Source organism: Eriocheir sinensis, unplaced genomic scaffold (genome assembly GCF_024679095.1).
Source record: "Eriocheir sinensis breed Jianghai 21 unplaced genomic scaffold, ASM2467909v1 Scaffold252, whole genome shotgun sequence".
Taxonomy (NCBI): domain Eukaryota; kingdom Metazoa; phylum Arthropoda; class Malacostraca; order Decapoda; family Varunidae; genus Eriocheir; species Eriocheir sinensis.
The window spans coordinates 108498-129338 of NW_026111557.1; the positions used below are offsets into that span (position 1 = coordinate 108498).

Here is a 20841-nt window from a genome sequence, read left to right on the forward strand (position 1 = left end):
ACAAATAAAGTAGTTAATATATATATACAAGACTCAGAACACGGCTAGACTCGTGTTTCGTCACTCCACACAAGACCATATAGTGTTTTGATACGTAATAAATAGTTTTGGAGTTATTTAAGTCACTTCTTTGCTTTTGAAGTTAATAAATAAGTAATAAATGTTAATGTCGAGATAAATATCGGTAGGCCCGTCGCCCTTCACCCAGCCCGCCATTTTGAGCCTGGCGGTCGGAATGGCTCCACCTTTTTGGGAATACCTCGCTGGGAACGCCGGGAATCCTGGAATGGCAGGTGGGAACAGGAGCAGGAGGGCCAGGAGCAGGGATGGGGTCAGCAGGAGGAGGAGGAGGGAGGCCAGGAAGAGGAGGAGGAGGAAGAGAAGTGAGGTCATTCCTACTTGTATGTGACGGGTCCAAGGAGGAGGAGGAGGGCTTCCCTTTCCTCTCTCTCTCTCTCTCTCTCTCTCTCTCTCTCTCTCTCTCTCTCTCTCTCTCTCTCTCTCAACCTAATCTAACTTAACCTAACTCTCTCTCTCTCTCTCACCTAATCTAACTTAACCTAACCTCTCTCTCAACCTAATCTAACTGAACTCTCTCTCTCTCTCAACCTAATCTAACTGAACTCTCTCTCTCTCTCTCTCTAACTCTCTCTCTCTCTCTCTCTCTCAGCCTAATCTAACTGAACTTAACCTATCTCTCTCTCTCTCTCTAACCTAACCTAACTTCTCTCTCTCTCTCTCTCTCTCTCTCTCTCTCTCTCTCTCTCTCTCTCTCTCTCTCTCAACCTAATCTAACTTAACCTAACCTCTCTCTCTCTCTCTCTCTCTCTCTCTCTCTCTCTCTCTCTCTCTCTCAACCTAATCTCTCAACTTCAATCTAAGACATTAACTGAACCCATCTCTCTCTCTCTCTCTCTGGTAAGATTGTAGTGTTTGCCCATTACCCCATTGAATGTTGCCCTGCCATTATAGAAAACTTGTGTTTGTGTTTGCCCATACCCCCTCTTGAATGTTGCCCTGCCATTATAGAAACTCTTGTGGTGTTTGCCCATACCTCCCCTTGAATGTTGCCCTGCCATTATAGAAAACTTGTGTGTTTGCCCATACCCCCCCCTTGAATGTTGCCCTGCCATTATAGAAAACTCTTGTGGTGTTTGCCCATACCCCCCCCTTGAATGTTGCCCTGCCAGTATAGAAAACTTGTGTGTTTGCATACCCCCCCTTGAATGTTGCCCTGCCATTATAGAAAACCTTTGTGTTTGCCCATACCCTGCCCTTGAATGTTGCCCTGCCATTATAGAAAACTCTTGTAGTGTTTGCCCATACCCCCCCCTTGAATGTTGCCCTGCCATTATAGAAAACTCTGGTGTTTGCCCATACCCTGCCCTTGAATGTTGCCCTGCCATTATAGAAAACTCTTGTGGTGTTTGCCCATACCCCCCCCTTGAATGTTGCCCTGCCATTATAGAAAACTCTTGTGGTGTTTGCCCATACCCCCCCCTTGAATGTTGCCCTGCCATTATAGAAAACTCTTGTGGTGTTTGCCCATACCCTCCCCTTGAATGTTGCCCTGCCATTATAGAAAACTTTTGTGGTGTTTCTGTGATCATTAAGCTTCCCCCAAAAAAACTGAAACTGTGCTCTACATCTTATAGTTTTTTTGTAGTAACATTTTTTTTACTTTTCTGCTACTCCTGACCTGAAATGTGGGAACTTCTTTCCCAAGATTTTTTGCCATTTTTTCCCCCGGTTCAACAGTGTCCGAAGTCACCTCTGGAATATGCAAACAGGCTCAGATATGTAAACCCAATGAAATACACCCACTGTCCGAAGTCCCCCCAGACATGGCGTGACTTCAGACACCCATATTTTTTCACTTAGCGCAAAAACTATTAAGTTTCGTGAAAGTGTTGCACCATGTAGTGTTAGGCATTAGCAATACAGAGTAAATGCACACTCAGCATTGATCCCAGGCCTTCAAACAAAAATTTCATATGCAAAAAACCTTGAAAACTGTCCGAAGTCACCCCGGTTGAGAGTAACCACCAAGCCTGCATTGTTTGGTTCATGGACAGGAAATCGAGCAAAGTGTGCCAGAACAGACACTTGCCAAATTTGAGGCCAAAGCCCCGTTCATGCACGACTGATTTTTCTTTTCTTTTTTTTTTACGTCGCTGCCTGTAGGCATCTTCCCGGTGGGGCCTGATGGTCGGTCCAAGGCTTCTTCCCGGTGGGGCCTGATGGTCGGTCCAAGGCTTCTTCCCGGTGGGGCCTGATGGTCGGTCCAAGGCTTCTTCCTGGTGGGGCCTGATGGTCGGTCCAAGGCTTCTTCCTGGTGGGGCCTGATGGTCGGTCCAAGGCTTATTCCCGGTGGGGCCTGATGGTCGGTACAAGGCTTCTTCCGGTGGGGCCTGATGGTCGGTCCAAGGCTTCTTCCGGTGGGGCCTGATGGTCGGCCCAAGGCTTCTTCCCGTGGGGCCTGATGGTCGGTCCAAGGCTTCTTCCCGGTGGGGCCTGATGGTCGGTCCAAGGCTTCTTCCCGGTGGGGCCTGATGGTCGGTCCAAGGCTTCTTCCCGGTGGGGCCTGATGGTCGGTCCAAGGCTTCTTCCCGGTGGGGCCTGATGGTCGGTCCAAGGCTTCTTCCTGGTGGGGCCTGATGGTCGGTCCAAGGCTTCTTCCCGGTGGGGCCTGTTGGTCGGGCCAAGGCTTCTTCCCGGTGGGGCCTGTTGGGCGGGTCAAGGGTTCGTCCCGGTGGGGCCTGATGGTCGGTCCAAGGCTTCTTCCCGGTGGGGCCTGATGGTCGGCCCAAGGCTTCTTCCCGGTGTGGCCTGATGGTCGGCCCAAGGCTTCTTCCTGGTGTGGCCTAATGTTTGGTCCAAGGCTTCTTCCCGGTGGGGCCTGATGGTCGGCCCAAGGCTTCTTCCCGGTGGGGCCTAATGGTCCGCCCAAGGCTTCTTCCCGTGGGGCCTGATGGTCGGTCCAAGGCTTCTTCCGGTGGGGCCTGATGGTCGGCCCAAGGGTTCTTCCCGGTGGGGCCTGATGGTCGGTCCAAGGCTTCTTCCTGGTGGGGCCTGATGGTCGGTCCAAGGCTTCTTCCCGGTGGGGCCTGATGGTCGGCCCAAGGCTTCTTCCTGGTGGGGCCTGATGGTCGGTCCAAGGCTTCTTCCCGGTGGGGCCTGATGGTCGGTCCAAGGCTTCTTCCCGGTGGGGCCTGATGGTCGGCCCAAGGGTTCTTCCCGGTGGGGCCTGATGGTCGGTCCAAGGCTTCTTCCTGGTGGGGCCTGATGGTCGCCCCAAGGCTTCTTCCTGGTGGGGCCTGATGGTCGGTCCAAGGCTTCTTCCTGGTGGGGCCTGATGGTCGGCCCAAGGCTTCTTCCCGGTGGGGCCTGATGGTCGGCCCAAGGCTTCTTCCTGGTGGGGCCTGATGGTCGGTCCAAGGCTTCTTCCTGGTGGGGCCTGATGGTCGGCCCAGCCCGTTCTGGCGCAGGGGAGTGTTTACAGTGGCGCCATCTTGCACTGGCTCATGCTGCCCCCCGGAACTCGTACTTGATTCACTTGGACGGCTTCCGCTCGAGTCCGGGTTGATGGGTGGTCTTCAGGACAGCATGTGGGTAGTTTTAAGCCACTCGGCGGTGACTGAAAAATCCCAGTGGTAGCGTGAGGATTCGAACCCGCGTCGTCCATCACGCGGCGAATGTGGGCCCAGTACGCTACCAGTTCAGCCACCGCCTACCCATCTTGTTATTCTTTGGAAGGTGCCAGCTCTCCTGAATCATGACAGTCAAGGATGATGAATGCTCCTCTATTCTCTGATTATTTGCAATTTTCATCATTTCCTGTCTATATACATTTTGATAACTAACCAATTTTCTAAGGGATTACTAATGAGAGGGTAGTCTACAAATTTTGACGTACTGATTGCTTATTTCTGGCCAAAATAAAATGCAATTAATTATGGAGTCCAGGAGTAGTTTCATGACCCTGGTGGTAGTGTGACCCTTCCTCTGTACCGTGAACCTGAAGAAACACATATTTGACAAGGCTTTCATAGGAGTTGTGGGTATTTCCAGGAGTAGTTTCATGACCCTGGTGGTAGTGTGACCCTTCCTCTGTACCGTGAACCTGAAGAAACACACATTTGACAAGGCTTTCATAGGAGTTGTGGGTATTTCCAGGAGTAGTTTCATGACCCTGGTGGTAGTTTGACCCTTCCTCTGTACCGTGAACCTGAAGAAACACATATTTGACAAGGCTTTCATAGGAGTTGTGGGCATTTCCAGGAGTAGTTTCATGACCATGGTGGTAGTGTGACCCTTCCTCTGTACCGTGAACCTGAAGAAACACATATTTGACAAGGCTTTCATAGGAGTTGTGGGCATTTATTCCTGTGCCGTGTATTTCCATTTCCGCTGTATTCCCTACACTGCATGCCGAATAAATTTAAACTAACCTTCCTGACAGGGGTTTTGGCCTCCTCCTGTTTCCTGGAAGTCATTTGTTTCTGCAATGGGTAAAGATTTGTTTCATTAACGTTGCTCAAACTTGGAAAAGAACATTTTTATTCTGGGTGTTTTTTGATGCTGTTTATCATGGAGTATTTTTCTCTGGAAATCACTAAATGATTGACTTTTCAATGCCTTTTGGGGAGCCATTGCCGCAGCCGCAAAATAGCTCACAAACTATTCATCACAGCTTCTTCTTCTTCTTCTTCTTCCCAGCTTTTCCCTATTCGGGGTCGCCGTTGTGAATGAGCCTTCTCCACGGATTTCTGTTGTTGGCCATCTCTGGGTTTAAATTCTTCTCCCTTAGATCTCCGTTTATGCTATCAATCCAAACTCTTCATCACAGCTAAAAACAAAAACACCATTGGGAAGAGGAGGCCAAGATCTATAGGATTCAGTCGTGTAAGCACTAGTAAATTATTGTAAATACATAATTGTATAAAAAAGGGATAATAAAATGTTTCAAATGTTTCAAATGTTTCCTGGGAATGTACACGCATGTTCAGGGGGTCTTGGCTGTGAAGATGTACATTTGTGCATGCGTGACGGTCAGCCGTATTGAGGCAACTGAGTAGATCTCTTGATGGGGGTGCTGGCAGGGTAGTGTTGCCAATCTACAACTATTTGGTCCATATTTAGTGGAAAACCCACTGAATTGGCAGTGCTGTGGGGTGAGAAATAGTTTTGGAACACTCATATGCGGGAAATTTGAGTGTGACGCGCTGGCAGCGAGCATTTAGCACCACTGGCAAGTTACGCTGGTCCTCCCTGTGAGCATTTAGCACCACTGGCAAGTTACGCTGGTCCTCCCTGTGAGCATTTAGCAGCACTGGCAAGTTACGCTGGTCCTCCCTGTGAGCATTTAGCAGCACTGGCAAGTTACGCTGGTCCTCCCTGTGAGCATTTAGCAGCACCGGCAAGTTACGCTGGTCCCCGCTGTGAGCATTTAGCAGCACCGGCAAGTTACGCTGGTCCCCGCTGTGAGCATTTAGCACCACCGGCAAGTTAAGCTGGTCCCCGCCAGAGCATTTAGCAGCACTGGCAAGTTACGCTGGTCCCCGCTGTGAGCATTTAGCACCACCGGCAAGTTACGCTGGTCCCCGCCAGAGCATTTAGCACCACTGGCAAGTTACGCTGGTCCCCGCTGTGAGCATTTAGCAGCACCGGCAAGTTACGCTGGTCCCCGCTGTGAGCATTTAGCACCACCGGCAAGTTACGCTGGTCCCCGCTGTGAGCATTTAGCAGCACCGGCAAGTTACGCTGGTCCCCGCTGTGAGCATTTAGCACCACCGGCAAGTTACGCTGGTCCCCGCTGTGAGCATTTAGCACCACCGGCAAGTTACGCTGGTCCCCGCTGTGAGCATTTAGCACCACCGGCAAGTTACGCTGGTCCCCGCTGTGAGCATTTAGCAGCACTGGCAAGTTACGCTGGTCCCCGCTGTGAGCATTTAGTAGCGAAAGGGTTAAACCATGGAGTGTGAGAACTTTTGAGCTGGTGGGTTGCCTGGCCACACTTAAGAAGAGGCAATAACACCATGCATCAAGAGTCATCTGCGACTCCTCCCTGACATGTAAACAGCAACAGACACCAAAGACACTGCAGGAATGGTCATATTATGCAGACTAATGCAGTAAACATTTGCATGCCACTCAACACTTGACCTTGTATGTATTTAGATTAGGAGTCACAGACGACACACGCATTGTGGGTGAAACAACGCTTGGTGAAATATTCTTATTGTCTGTGGTTGTGACGCTCAGGTTTTCTGGCTGTGTGGTTTAAAGTGGAGTCTGTCGTACTGTGTAATAGTTTTGCCTCTGTGAGTAGTTGTAAGAGTTGGCTGTTATGGGTAAGATGATGGATGTGTTGATGGAAGCGTGCAAGCCAGGCGTGAGAGCCCAGAGTGGGGTCCCATCATTGGTACAGTGGTGTGCAACATAACCTACATTTCCAAAGCTCGGATCAATCATCACGCCAAATACCTCTTAACTTTTTAACCCCTTGCATCCGATGACACAGTTTACGCGTCATTTGGTCTCTCGTCATGGTCATTTCAGCCAGTGTGTGCTTTATTTCCTCTCGGGTATAGTGCTCGGATATGGGAAGGGCGCGTGATTTGGCAGCCCGTAGTGAAGAGGTTAAAAATGGGTTTCATATTGCTCATGTTCACTTAATATTGAGTCATGTCATTTCCACTGTAAAAAAGTAGTAATAGGAGGGGTTCAAGTGGGCTATACTGCTGCCAGACCAAAACATCCCTGTGCACACATGACCGCGGTGCAAGTCTGACGGCTGGGTCAAGATACTGGCAGCCAAACACCGTCCAGGATGCGCCCAGATGCCTCCTCTGTCCAGCGTTGCCAATTGTCGTACTCTGAAGATTTCATTTATCATTTTTAGGCCCGAAGACTACCGCAACCACACACACAACGATAGCACATGAAAGTTAGCGTTAAAACTGTTATTTATTGATGCTTTTTGTTATCGGTCAGGAACTACGACAATACAGTGCGATGAGTACGATAATTTGGCAACGCTGGCTCCGTCTAACAAATAATCTGTTACTTGAAAGGATCCAACTTTGATCTCACCTGACATGAAATTATGATAAGAAATGGCATTTTAGAAGTCTTAGGCAAGATCCTACTTAGGCCTACTTAACCCTTTGACTGCAAATTTCCTACCAGAAGACCTCACCAAGTTACAGGAACGGAACAAAAAGTGTCTGCTACAATTCAATGAAGAAAAATGTAAAGTCCTGCACCTTGGGAGGGGATATCCAGCACACCAATACCACATGGGAAACACTCCACTATCCACCACAGAGGCAGAGAAAGACCTGGGACTGTATGTTACCAGGCTACCAGTGAAGGGATATCCAGCACACCAATACCACATGGGAAACACTCCACTATCCACCACAGAGGCAGAGAAAGACCTGGGAGTGTATGTTACCAGGCTACCAGTGAAGGGATATCCAGCACACCAATACCACATGGGAAACACTCCACTATCCACCACAGAGGCAGAGAAAGACCTGGGAGTGTATGTTACCAGGCTACCAGTGAAGGGATATCCAGCACACCAATACCACATGGGAAACACCACTATCCACCACAGAGGCAGAGAAAGACCTGGGAGTGTATGTTACCAGGCTACCAGTGAAGGGATATCCAGCACACCAATACCACATGGGAAACACTCCACTATCCACCATAGAGGCAGAGAAAGACCTGGGAGTGTATGTTACCAGGCTACCAGTGAAGGGATATCCAGCACACCAATACCACATGGGAAACACTCCACTATCCACCACAGAGGCAGAGAAAGACCTGGGAGTGTATGTTACCAGGCTACCAGTGAAGGGATATCCAGCACACCAATACCACATGGGAAACACTCCACTATCCACCACAGAGGCAGAGAAAGACCTGGGAGTGTATGTTACCAGGCTACCAGTGAAGGGATATCCAGCACACCAATACCACATGGGAAACACTCCACTATCCACCACAGAGGCAGAGAAAGACCTGGGAGTGTATGTTACCAGGCTACCAGTGAAGGGATATCCAGCACACCAATACCACATGGGAAACACTCCACTATCCACCACAGAGGCAGAGAAAGACCTGGGAGTGTATGTTACCAGGCTACCAGTGAAGGGATATCCAGCACACCAATACCACATGGGAAACACTCCACTATCCACCACAGAGGCAGAGAAAGACCTGGGAGTGTATGTTACCAGGCTACCAGTGAAGGGATATCCAGCACACCAATACCACATGGGAAACACTCCACTATCCACCACAGAGGCAGAGAAAGACCTGGGAGTGTATGTTACCAGGCTACCAGTGAAGGGATATCCAGCACACCAATACCACATGGGAAACACTCCACTATCCACCACAGAGGCAGAGAAAGACCTGGGAGTGTATGTTACCAGGCTACCAGTGAAGGGATATCCAGCACACCAATACCACATGGGAAACACTCCACTATCCACCACAGAGGCAGAGAAAGACCTGGGAGTGTATGTTACCAGGCTACCAGTGAAGGGATATCCAGCACACCAATACCACATGGGAAACACTCCACTATCCACCACAGAGGCAGAGAAAGACCTGGGACTGTATGTTACCAGGCTACCAGTGAAGGGATATCCAGCACACCAATACCACATGGGAAACACTCCACTATCCACCACAGAGGCAGAGAAAGACCTGGGAGTGTATGTTACCAGGCTACCAGTGAAGGGATATCCAGCACACCAATACCACATGGGAAACACTCCACTATCCACCACAGAGAAAGACCTGGGAGTGTATGTTACCAGGCTACCAGTGAAGGGATATCCAGCACACCAATACCACATGGGAAACACTCCACTATCCACCACAGAGGCAGAGAAAGACCTGGGAGTGTATGTTACCAGGCTACCAGTGAAGGGATATCCAGCACACCAATACCACATGGGAAACACTCCACTATCCACCACAGAGAAAGACCTGGGAGTGTATGTTACCAGGCTACCAGTGAAGGGATATCCAGCACACCAATACCACATGGGAAACACTCCACTATCCACCACAGAGAAAGACCTGGGAGTGTATGTTACCAGGCTACCAGTGAAGGGATATCCAGCACACCAATACCACATGGGAAACACTCCACTATCCACCACAGAGGCAGAGAAAGACCTGGGAGTGTATGTGTTACCAGGCTACCAGTGAAGGGATATCCAGCACACCAATACCACATGGGAAACACTCCACTATCCACCACAGAGGCAGAGAAAGACCTGGGAGTGTATGTTACCAGGCTACCAGTGAAGGGATATCCAGCACACCAATACCACATGGGAAACACTCCACTATCCACCACAGAGGCAGAGAAAGACCTGGGAGTGTATGTTACCAGGCTACCAGTGAAGGGATATCCAGCACACCAATACCACATGGGAAACACTCCACTATCCACCACAGAGAAAGACCTGGGAGTGTATGTTACCAGGCTACCAGTGAAGGGATATCCAGCACACCAATACCACATGGGAAACACTCCACTATCCACCACAGAGGCAGAGAAAGACCTGGGAGTGTATGTGTTACCAGGCTACCAGTGAAGGGATATCCAGCACACCAATACCACATGGGAAACACTCAACTATCAACCCCAGAGAAAGACATGGGAGTGTATGTTACCAGGCTACCAGAGAAGGGATATCCAGCACACCAATACCACATGGGAAACACTCCACTATCCACCACAGAGGCAGAGAAAGACCTGGGAGTGTATGTGTTACCAGGCTACCAGTGAAGGGATATCCTGCACACCAATACCACATGGGAAACACTCCACTATCCACCACAGAGGCAGAGAAAGACCTGGGAGTGTATGTTACCAGGCTACCAGTGAAGGGATATCCAGCACACCAATACCACATGGGAAACACTCCACTATCCACCACAGAGGCAGAGAAAGACCTGGGACTGTATGTTACCAGGCTACCAGTGAAGGGATATCCAGCACACCAATACCACATGGGAAACACTCCACTATCCACCACAGAGAAAGACCTGGGAGTGTATGTTACCAGGCTACCAGTGAAGGGATATCCAGCACACCAATACCACATGGGAAACACTCCACTATCCACCACAGAGGCAGAGAAAGACCTGGGAGTGTATGTTACCAGGCTACCAGTGAAGGGATATCCAGCACACCAATACCACATGGGAAACACTCCACTATCCACCACAGAGGCAGAGAAAGACCTGGGACTGTATGTTACCAGGCTACCAGTGAAGGGATATCCAGCACACCAATACCACATGGGAAACACCACTACCCACCACAGAGGCAGAGAAAGACCTGGGACTGTATGTGTTACCAGGCTACCAGAGAAGGCGAAATCCGTGCCAATCGCAGCGGAAGGGTTAAGCCATTATTCCATAGCTAACAAGGTGTCTTCTGCTAACACGATATTTTCTGCTGCCTTGTCAAGGAGAGAGTCAAGTCCCAGCCTCCGTGATAAGGTTGGATGGTAGATACCGTATTTCCCGCCATATAAAACACACCGGTGTACAAGACACCCCTATAATTTGGCAAGATATATTTAGAAAAAAAGAAAAACAACCTCCACAGTTTCCCTGAGCTTAATGTGTGTGCAGTATTACATTTGGTCACGTTAATTATGACTATGATACCGTGTGTTGCTTTCCTGCCCTTCTGTGTGTTCCAAGTGTTCCACTGTTGGTTGAACAATTGCAGATCTCTTCCCCCGAGCAGCTGTGACTTTGAAATGGTGAACAAAAGGGTTGGTTGGTGGGTTCAGTCATTGTGCAGAGTGCAGGCAGTGACTTTTGCCGAGCTGCTGAGAGAACTAACCACAAGGGGGCGCTGCGTTCAATGGGCAATCTTGGTCTTGATCTTGGCTTTCAGGAAGTGAATACCTACTTTCAAGTTGAAACATGCTGATTAATTTCTTTCAATAATTTATTTATTTATTTATTTATTTTTTATAGCACAGAGAAAAAAAAAGCCCGGTAACTGTTGCTCTCATATAGCGATAAGTAGAGTGGCCAAAAGAGAGGTGTCTTGATACACTTCTTGAAAGAGCTCAAGTCATGGGCAGGAGGAAACATGGAAACGCAGGCAACAGAAAGTCTATTGGCTCATACGAGGTTGCCCGCTTGGGTGATTTAACCTCCTCGACCGCCACTTGGGGCTTGGGGAGCAGATGACAGCACCTCGATATTGGGGAGCAGATGACAGCACCTCGATATTGGGGAGCAGATGACAGCACCTCGATATTGAGGAGCAGATGACAGCACCTCGATATTGGGGAGCAGATGACAGCACCTCGATATTGGGGAGCAGATGACAGCACCTCGATATTGGGGAGCAGATGACAGCACCTCGATATTGGGGAGCAGATGACAGCACCTCGATATTCAGTTTACTCCCGACGCAGCGAAATGACGGTCGATTCTATACTTGAAGGAGTTGATGGTATTCACATTCACTACTTCTGAGGGAAGGTTGTTCCAGTGGCGGATGACTCGGTTTGAAAAGAAACTCCTCCCAATGTCTGTGTTACATGATCGACTCGACTGAATGGCTAAACCGTTATTTATAGTTCTTGAGTTGGTTTGCGGTTCAAAGAATTTGGAGTAATCGACGTTATTGAACTTTTTCAGATACTTGAAGACTTGAATCATATCCCCTCGTAGGCGTCTTTCCTCCAGTGTAAAGAGATTGAGTCGCTTGAGTCGTTCCTCGTACGGTTGGGCCCTGAAGGTTGGAATCATCTTTGTGGCGCGTCGTTGAATCCTTTCCAGTAAAGCAATGTCCTTTCTGTAATTAGGAGACCAGAACTGCACTGCATACTCGAGGTGCGGTCTTACCATGGAATTATACAAGGCTAGCATCACGTCTGGTGTTTTAGACTCGAAGTTCCTCGCTATGAACCCGAGCATAGTGTTGCTGTAGGCTTTTTACAGTGATATTCGCGTGTTTCAGGTCGCTGCTGATAGTGACTCCAAGATCCTTTTCCTCCTGCATCGCTTGTAGAGGTCTCCCATTCATGATGTATGTGTGGTTACTATTTTGGGACCCAATGTGCATGACTTTGCATTTGTCAACATTAAAAGACATTTGCCATTTTTCCGACCATTCGATAATGTGATTGAGGTCTTTCTGAATGATTTCGCAGATGAAGGAAGGCTGTTCCAGAGTTTACTAGTGAAGGGGATGAAAGAATGGAGATGCTGGTTAACTCTTGCATAAGGGGTTTGGACAGTATAGGGATGAGCATGAGTAGAAAGTTGTGTGCATCTGAGCTGCAGGATGGGTGGAGGCAAGCAGTCATATTGTTTTAATATAGTTATCTTGAAATGAGAAAAAAAAAAGCATTTACAATAAACACTTTAGTCATCCACGTATATCCCGTTCTTTTGAACATGTATCACAGAAAACGTCAGCTGAGCTGCACAGCAGAAATACCTCCAGACTAATCTGCCCAAGTCCACCCCACGAGGCAGCACCCTGCTCCACCAATACTGTTCTGGTGTAATGGACGCCTTGCCCATCACCGCCAAGGTGCCCGGCACACTGCTGTGCTGCGGCGGTGTTGTGTGTTGCTGCCCTGGCTCCCACGTGTGCTGCGTCTTGTGACCTGTATGGTCATGTTCTCCTCCTCCTCTCTTCTGCTTATTCATACTTTCCTTTTCTGTTGCATCACACTGTTCATTATTTAATTAAATGAATCAAAATTTGTACCTTTGTTGTATACTGGGCAGGGGTAACTTTTTGGCATTTTCTGAGTGAAAAAAAGTGCGTGTTACACACCACAAAATACGGTTTATTTCATTCTGGGGACACCTGGGAGCCATTGTGTCAAACAGTTGTGTTTCAGGCGTTGGTTTCATACCAGTAACAATAACCCTCGGCCTACCAAAACCTAACCATCGCTGTATAAGATGCAGGGTGATTTTTCAAACCTTCTTTTTTGAAAAAAAGTGCGTCTTATATGGCGGGAAATACAGTATATGTGAGTCACTTTTAACCTCTGTGTGGGGGTTGGCTGAAGACATTGTGTTAGTGGGCTGAATATTGGCTGGGTTATTTACACTTCTCTTAACCCTTTCATTGCTAAACGCTCGCAGCAGCTCCAGCCACACTCAAATCTCCCGCGTATGAGAGTGTTCCAACACTATTTATCACAACACAGGATTGACAATTCAGTGGGTTTTCCACTAAATTTGGTGGAAAATCATGTCAGCCTAGCACGGAAAATCTACGGACAAGTAACTGGTGGATGTTCTTGTGCAATATTGCGGCATTTTTGCAAAGCTTCACCTGATTGATTCTTTGACCAGATACATAGTTGTAAATTTTGCAGTTGGCAATACTACCTTGCCAGCACCTCATAGAGAGATGTCCACAGTTTCCTCAATATAGCTGACCGCTGCGTTCAAACTGACGTAAGTGTTCACTGGCAACCCCCCCCAAACATGCCTGTACATTCACAGGAGAGGCATACATAACCGAGTCCTATAGATCTTGGCCTCCTCTTTCCAATGGTGTTTTTGTTTTTTAGCTGTGATGAATAGTTTTTGAGATACAGAGGTTAAAAGAGACCCCCCTCCCCCCGTTGGGCTGCCAGAGTGCGCCTGGGGGGATAGTCGCTTCCTTGCCATGCACAGCGATAGGGATAATATGGCGTGCGTGTCGCCAAACGCTGGGCTGAGGTAGATTAACGTCACAGCTGGGTGCCACACTTTGAGGTTTGGTGGGATGCACGGTGAGTCTCCCACTTTTGACCTCTGTCTGTCTGACACCACATCAGCGGATCAAATACTGACAGATATCTCAACTTATCCTAATATGCCCATTATTATTATTATTATTATTTTATTATATATGTGCATTATGTGTCTAAGGTTGTAGGGCAAATGTATGTATAATATGCTTCCATCAGCTGATAGGATGTTTTAGTATTACTGAAATAAGTGTATTGTCCGTGTGCAATCAGAACTTTCTTAAGTAAATACTACCCTCAGAATCTGCAGCTATGTTCTGAGTTATACAATGCACAAGCAGAATATAAACTGACACATATAGGGCGTCTACTTGCATTAACTGTAATATATTTAGAAGTCTAGTTGAGCTTTGTAGAATCCATTAATAACTTGCCCTTACTGTTAATGAACCCTCAAGTATTTACACACACATGATTTTAAGTTAAGCATGTAAAATGTACTCTTTTATTTGTTTGACTGATTTTGGGTAAATTTATATGATTTGCAGCTTTAATTAAAATTCTAGCTTGATTGTCTCTTGGTTGCTATATCTGGGTTCCATCCAGGGCACAGCCATGGTAGAGTCTTCCTTTCTCCTGTTCATCCTCATAATCCAGTCACTTTTTTCCCCTTCTCTAAAGTATTTTACAGCTCTGGCCTCCCATTTTACTGCTCTTAGGATAACATGTAAGTGCAGGATTGATAACCCCATCATTACTGCGCGATCTGCCCCAAGCACTCCCGCTCACCCTGCGTCAAACTGAATTGTGTGTTGGGGGTTATTTAATTGATCGTAATGACGCTTCAGTTCTGTCTCCAGGATTGCGAGTTTCAAGTTTGCGATTCACCGAGTTTGTGATAGTGACCCAAAAACTTAGATTTTTATTGAAAACTGAAATTGCGATATGACCCGAGCTTTACGGGTGGCGCGGTGAGACAGTGATGGTTTCCGCTATAGTTAACAGGGTGGAGGGGGCCCCGGCTCGTTCTATCGCTGGCTTTCGGCCCGGCATTTTTTTTATGGATTTTCCCTGAAATACTTCTGTGCCCGCTCATTGGTCCACAAACAGAGAGAGTCAATGAAATCTTTGGTAATGAAAAGCTGAAAACAGTCCATATCACTCAAAGGTTTCTCCTTGTGGCATAAACATACTTCAGAATGTACGTCCTTTGGTCAGCGAACGGATCGGACAGGATAGTGAAGGCAGGCCACATGTCACCCGGAACAACGGCAAGGTCACCAGGCTAGAATCTGAGACGGCCATCTCGTACTGTGTGTATTGATCATTTTCTGGGAGGTAGTAATCGTCTGACTCACTCACTGGTATGTCTGACTGAGTTTCATCGTCATTAGACCCTTCTAATTCGCTAGCAAACTGTGAGTCTCATGAACCCATTATAAAAACACTCCATGAAGTATATTCTAAGTATTGTATATTTGCATTCAAAGTAATGTGCATCTTATCGCTTAAAGTTATGAAAATTAAATCGTGGGAAATTCCAAAGTATGTAGTATCATGGTACTGGATAACTACACTTTTCTAATATTTTTTCTAAAATTTCGAAAATCCAATTTCTGTTCAACAAAATTATTTTCAAGGAGTGACGTGCGAGGAACAAGACTCCTTCAAGTACTGGCACTGCGTCATGGTCATTTCAGCCAGTGCGTGTTTTATTTCCTCTCGGGTATAGTGCTCGGATATGGGAAGGGCGCGCGATTTGACAGCTCGTAGTGAAGAGGTTAATGGTCCGTGCTCATAGGCTGTTTGTTCTGCTGAGAGGCAACTAATCCACCACCAATTATCACTTCAAATCCAACGGCACGAGAGAGTTGACGATTAGTTTATTTTATAGGTCTAGCTTGGATCTTTCATGTAAAAAAATTTGGTGCGATTCTGAAAGATACTTTATTTTTGGCAGAGCTCAGATGTAGACGATTCTGTTTTGACGTGAATCGCGTCACGGTGTGCGAAAGGGTTAAGTGTTGAAGTTCATCTGTATATATAGTAAGTTTTTCAACCCTTAAATCTTTTTTGTCATCTTGCTCTGCACATTCTAACATATTAATGTCTATTCTTTTAAAAGATCAGACCAGATTAAGTCTAACAAGAACTTGAGGATTACTTCAGCACTTCTGTTGCCTGCACTCCTTGACGAGAAACCAAGTACATTGAACCCTTTGTTGTTCAACCTTTTGGAATGCCTCCAGAGATGAGTGCCAACAAGATGCTTGGCTCAGCGATGCCCCCAGCTTTATTTTACTTTTATAAAATGTGCTAATGATAATTTTTTTACAGGTTACTGGCATCAGTCTGTGTTCTGGTCAGACTTGGGACCTGAAGTTGGCTATGAAGGCATTGGCATTGTTGACTCCTCCTTGCCTGCTGTGGGCGTCCTTGCCAAGGCTGCCACCAAGGACACGCCAAGGCTGTGGAGAGGGCTTGAGATCTGAAACTGAACAGGTATGTTGAGATCAAAATAAGTGGAAGCCCTTACAGTAAGGGTACAAACAGTCTTGATATTGAAGATTTGCATGAATCACGTGTGGTCTGTGTTCTTGTGTTATATGTTTATCTTGTGCCAAAGCCACTACAGGATGTTTAAAGTTAGCATGCTGACCCTGTTAAGCCTTGTGCACACACTCACAGTCCCAGTCATTCCTGATCTGCTGGCATCAGAAATTTGCCCTGATCGGCAGTGAGATCGGGGATGGTTGGCAGCAAAGTGCCATGCATCATGACCATAGATGCTGCCGACCACTGCTGGTCAACTTCAAGATGTTAGTAAGTATCGGGGATGCTCTCACTCGACCACCAGTTTAAAAAAAATACTGTGACTGACCGGCAGTACACCTGTGATTGCCACCAGTCAACCGCTGGCAACCAGGGGCAAACCACAGGCAAGCCTGAGGTCTACTGCCGGTTATTGGTTGAAATTCATACACCTTATATGCCAGCCAGTCACTGTAGGGTTGACTGCTGGCCGCAAACGGCAGGCTGCAGGTCAACTGTAGGTCAGCCAGTGGTAGACGTGTGACCTGACCTGAAATGACAGTTGGTATCACTGGCGGTTTGCCTCAGGCAGACTGTGCATGATCGTTAGGAAACTGACATATGGTCTGTGGGCAGGCAGCAGCAGGTTGGCGGTAGGTCACAGGTTACCTGCTTCAACACCTGTATGACCTGGGGATTAGCACGGTGTGGCCTGCCATCAGGTGGCCGGTGCACCTGATGGCAATGTGTTTGCCATCCAGGGCAGCAAGGCAGTGCCATTACAAAGGCGAAACTCCCGACGACTACTACTACTACTACTACTATTACTATTATTATTTAAGTAATGAATGATGTTTTGGGAAGAAGAGGGGGGGAAGAGAAAAGAAAACCTAAAGAGAAGAAGAAGAGAGAGAATAAAATAAAAAAGAAGAAAATTTAGGAGTAATGCTTGGCTCTGCATCGTCCTGGTGTTGAGGGACACTGTACCACTGCTTGAAAATCTTCGATGGTTGCCTCATGCTTCAGGAATTATCTCATTGCTTGTGTTGTTTGCAATGCTCACTGTGTACTGGAGGCTGAGGCAATGGTCACCTGTAGCAAGGAACCTCAGGGTGATGGCGAGCTTCTTGACAGCACGTGGTGGCCCTCTGATCCATGGAACATGTCCCTGGCCATGAACATTGGGTTTTTGAAGCCTGCTGGGTCGGTCCTCGGCCACAAATTCATAAGGGTATTGAACTTACTGATGACCTCTTCTCTGCATCCATGCTTTCACCCACATTGCCCAACTTGCTCTATGTATTCTTTTCAGTGGTCTGTTTTCCAGTAGTTTTTTTTTTTTTTTTTTTTTACAGCAAAGGAGACAGCTCAAGGGCACAAAAAAGTAAACATTAATAAAATAAAAAAGCCCGCTACTCACTGCTTCTAAAAAGAATCCAAATTTGGTCTCTGTCCACATCCAATGCAAGGAGTTCAATCTCACATCCATAAGAACTGAGGAAAGCAAGAACGGGAATGATCAAAAACACCTGAAGCGGCATTAAATATACATACCCTGCCCACCACATGAAGCGACGACCATGTTTGATCGCTGATGGACCACAGGCTTCACGCAGGTCTGCCAAATATACATACCCTGCCCACCACATGAAGCGACGACCATGTTTGATCGCTGATGGACCACAGGCTTCACGCAGGTCTGCCAAATATATATACCCTGCCCACCACATGAAGCGACGACCATGTTTGATCGCTGACGGACCAGAGGCTTCACGCAGGTCTGCCAAATATATTGCCCACTGCCATGAAGTTTATCGACATGTTTTGATCGCTGACGGACCAGAGGCTTCACCTGCCAAATTAGCGACGACCATGTTTGATCGCTGACGGACCATAGGCTTCACGCAGGTCTGCCAGATATCTGCCTAGGGTACACAGAAGGCTTATTGCTGGCTGACTTCCACTTGTCATAGATCAATCGCCAGGTGAAGATATAAAAGAATTGTACATAGGTCTACAGTTTACCAGAGATACGCAGCCAGTCTGCCTGCAGTACACCGGTCAAACCACCAATTTTGCGAGCAGTCTGGTCACAATTTGCTGGTCATAAGCAGGGCCCGTGAGAGGGGGGTGAAGCTGGTATCTTTACACCAGGGCCCGGTCTCAAAGGGGGCCAGTCAAATTCTAAAATCCTGATCCCCCCAGCTGGATGGGCTCACTTCGCTCGCCAAATGGTAGGGGCCCAATGACACTCATAGTACCAGGGCCCAGTGATGGCTCTCCCTGGCCCTGGTCATAAGTGATCGGGGAGGATTGGGACCTTGACCGTGAATGTGTTTGAGGGGCTTTACAGGTTTTGCCGAGATATAACAGACCATATTTTTTCATTCCATCAGCAATTAAGTTTATTTTGCTTTAATTAGTTGTACCAGACTCTATTTTTTGTGTTTTTCAATAACTTAAAATATTCTGAATTAACTTGTTAAATTTAGCCTGTTCTGATCATAGCTATATTTTCCCCTTTTTCATCTCTTAGGAGTGATTAGCTACTGTTCTGATAAGTGAAGTTAAGAAATGGTATTCAGTGGTAGGATGTCGTCTGTTTGCGGGAACAATGGTTTGCATGCTTTTTTTTCCCCTTGACTGCAAATACTAGTTCTCTAGACTATGGCAAGGGAACAATCTTTTACCTCAGAGACAACATTGTGCTGGGCATCATCCTCTGGAAATATTTAATAGAGATCATGCATTTCTAGTATTATTTAATATACATTTAATCATTCTCTCTCTCTCTCTCGAAACGTCGCCTCCGAGGAAAACTGATCGAATGTTTTAAAATACTTAATGGTTTCACGAATGTAGACAGATCAACATTGTTTATGATCGATGACACTTTGCGCACGAGGAACAATGGCGTAAAACTCAGATGTAGACAAGTAAACTCAGACTGCACCAAATATTTCTTCACCAACGTTGTAGTGCGAGAATGGAACAAGCTCCCGCCATCAGGTCCAGTGTACAGGTAACTTGATTTACGCGAGTTTGGTTTACGCGTTTTTTAAATATCGCGTGGTCCAAAACCCAAATAAATGTTTAATTTACACGTTTTTTAAATAATGCGTGGTCCAAAACCCAAATAAATGTTTAATTTACGCGTTTTTTAAATAACGCGTGGTCCAAAACCCAAATAAATGTTTAATTTACACGTTTTTTAAATAACGCGTGGTCCAAAACCCAAATAAATGTTTAATTTACACGTTTTTTAAATAATGCGTGGTCCAAAATCCAAATAAATGTTTAATTTACGCGTTTTTTAAATATCGCGTGGTCCAAAACCCAAATAAATGTTTAATTTACGCGTTTTTTAAATATCGCGTGGTCCAAAACCCAAATAAATGTTTAATTTACGCGTTTTTTAAATATCGCGTGGTCCAAAACCCAAATAAATGTTTAATTTACGCGTTTTAAATATTCCAAAACCCAAATAAATGTTTAATTAAATGTTTAATTTATTAATTTTTTTTTTTTAAATATCGCGTGCTCCAAAACCCAAATAAATGTTTAATTTACACGTTTTTTCCACTTATACGCGATATTTTCTGGAGTGTCCAACAGATGTCTCACGCAGCTGGACTCACACGGCCACACAGCTGAGCCCAGTTCTTCCTGCGCGCCACTTGAACAACAGCACAGTACCCACGCTGCCACGGTACGTAACGATAGGGGTGGGCAGGTAACGGTACCAGCTATACGGTGCGGTACCAATACCAATACTAGCCAGGCGCTCATGTGCTGGCCATCATTTCTTTCTCAGATGAGTGAGGCTGAGATGGAGTGCCTGAATGGATATCTCGGTGAAATGGATATTCTCTCTCTCTCTCTCTCTCTCTCTCTCTCTCTCTCTCTCCACTGAATGTGTAGTGCGCACCTTTTCACATAAAAAATGCCTGAAAGTTTAGCCGAATGCACAAATTTTTAATGATTTTTTCTTCTTTGAGGTGTTTTTAAGTGTCTGTGTTGCGTCTTATCCAATAACAACAGCAAACTTTCCTTTATTATTGTTAATGATCCTTCATAGCCCATAGCTGTCCTATAATATGTTACCATAGAATACAGGGCGATCTAATAACTACTATACAAAAATTAAATTGGTGTAGGATCGCCCATGCCCTGCTGTTATCCTGTTATCCTGTCGGGCGCCATTTGTATATCTTGATCTTGATGTCACAGGTGGCTTAAGATTGTATGACTAAGGAGCAGTACAAGCTACATAAAAGAATCATATTGGAAAAAAATAACTATGTGTTCATTATTAATTAGTAATATTAGTGAGAATAATGGGGTGAATATGATATCAGAAACTGTGCATCATGAGTCTTGTACGAGGAGATATTTCACGCAATCCCAGCCAGGCTGCCATTTGCATTGTTTGAAAACCACACAACCACACAACCACACAACCACACAACAAACAGCTGCATGTCACCAGAACCGTGTGAATTGTGTCTCGCCTAGTTGTCTGTCATAACCTACAAGTGAT

General features: G+C 46.5%; 2 protein-coding genes across 2 annotated transcripts; one reads left to right on the forward strand and one right to left on the reverse strand.

Annotated features, from left to right (window-relative positions):
* The first annotated feature begins 37 nt into the window (after positions 1–37).
* Positions 38–19761, forward strand: LOC126991218 (apoptosis-inducing factor 1, mitochondrial-like). Its single transcript, XM_050849999.1, has 3 exons — positions 38–293; positions 16107–16258; positions 18893–19761. The coding sequence occupies exons 1-3, from the start codon at positions 236–238 to the stop codon at positions 19055–19057; spliced, it is 375 nt and encodes a 124-aa protein (XP_050705956.1). The 5' UTR covers positions 38–235; the 3' UTR covers positions 19058–19761.
* LOC126991257 (uncharacterized) lies at positions 5621–11033 on the reverse strand. The gene is made up of 3 exons (XM_050850039.1): positions 9892–11033; positions 9692–9790; positions 5621–7541 (listed from the first exon to the last, which is right to left on the reverse strand). Exons 1-3 carry the CDS (start codon positions 10338–10340, stop codon positions 7148–7150), a joined length of 942 nt encoding a protein of 313 aa, XP_050705996.1. The 5' UTR covers positions 10341–11033; the 3' UTR covers positions 5621–7147.
* Positions 19762–20841: the final 1080 nt, after the last annotated feature.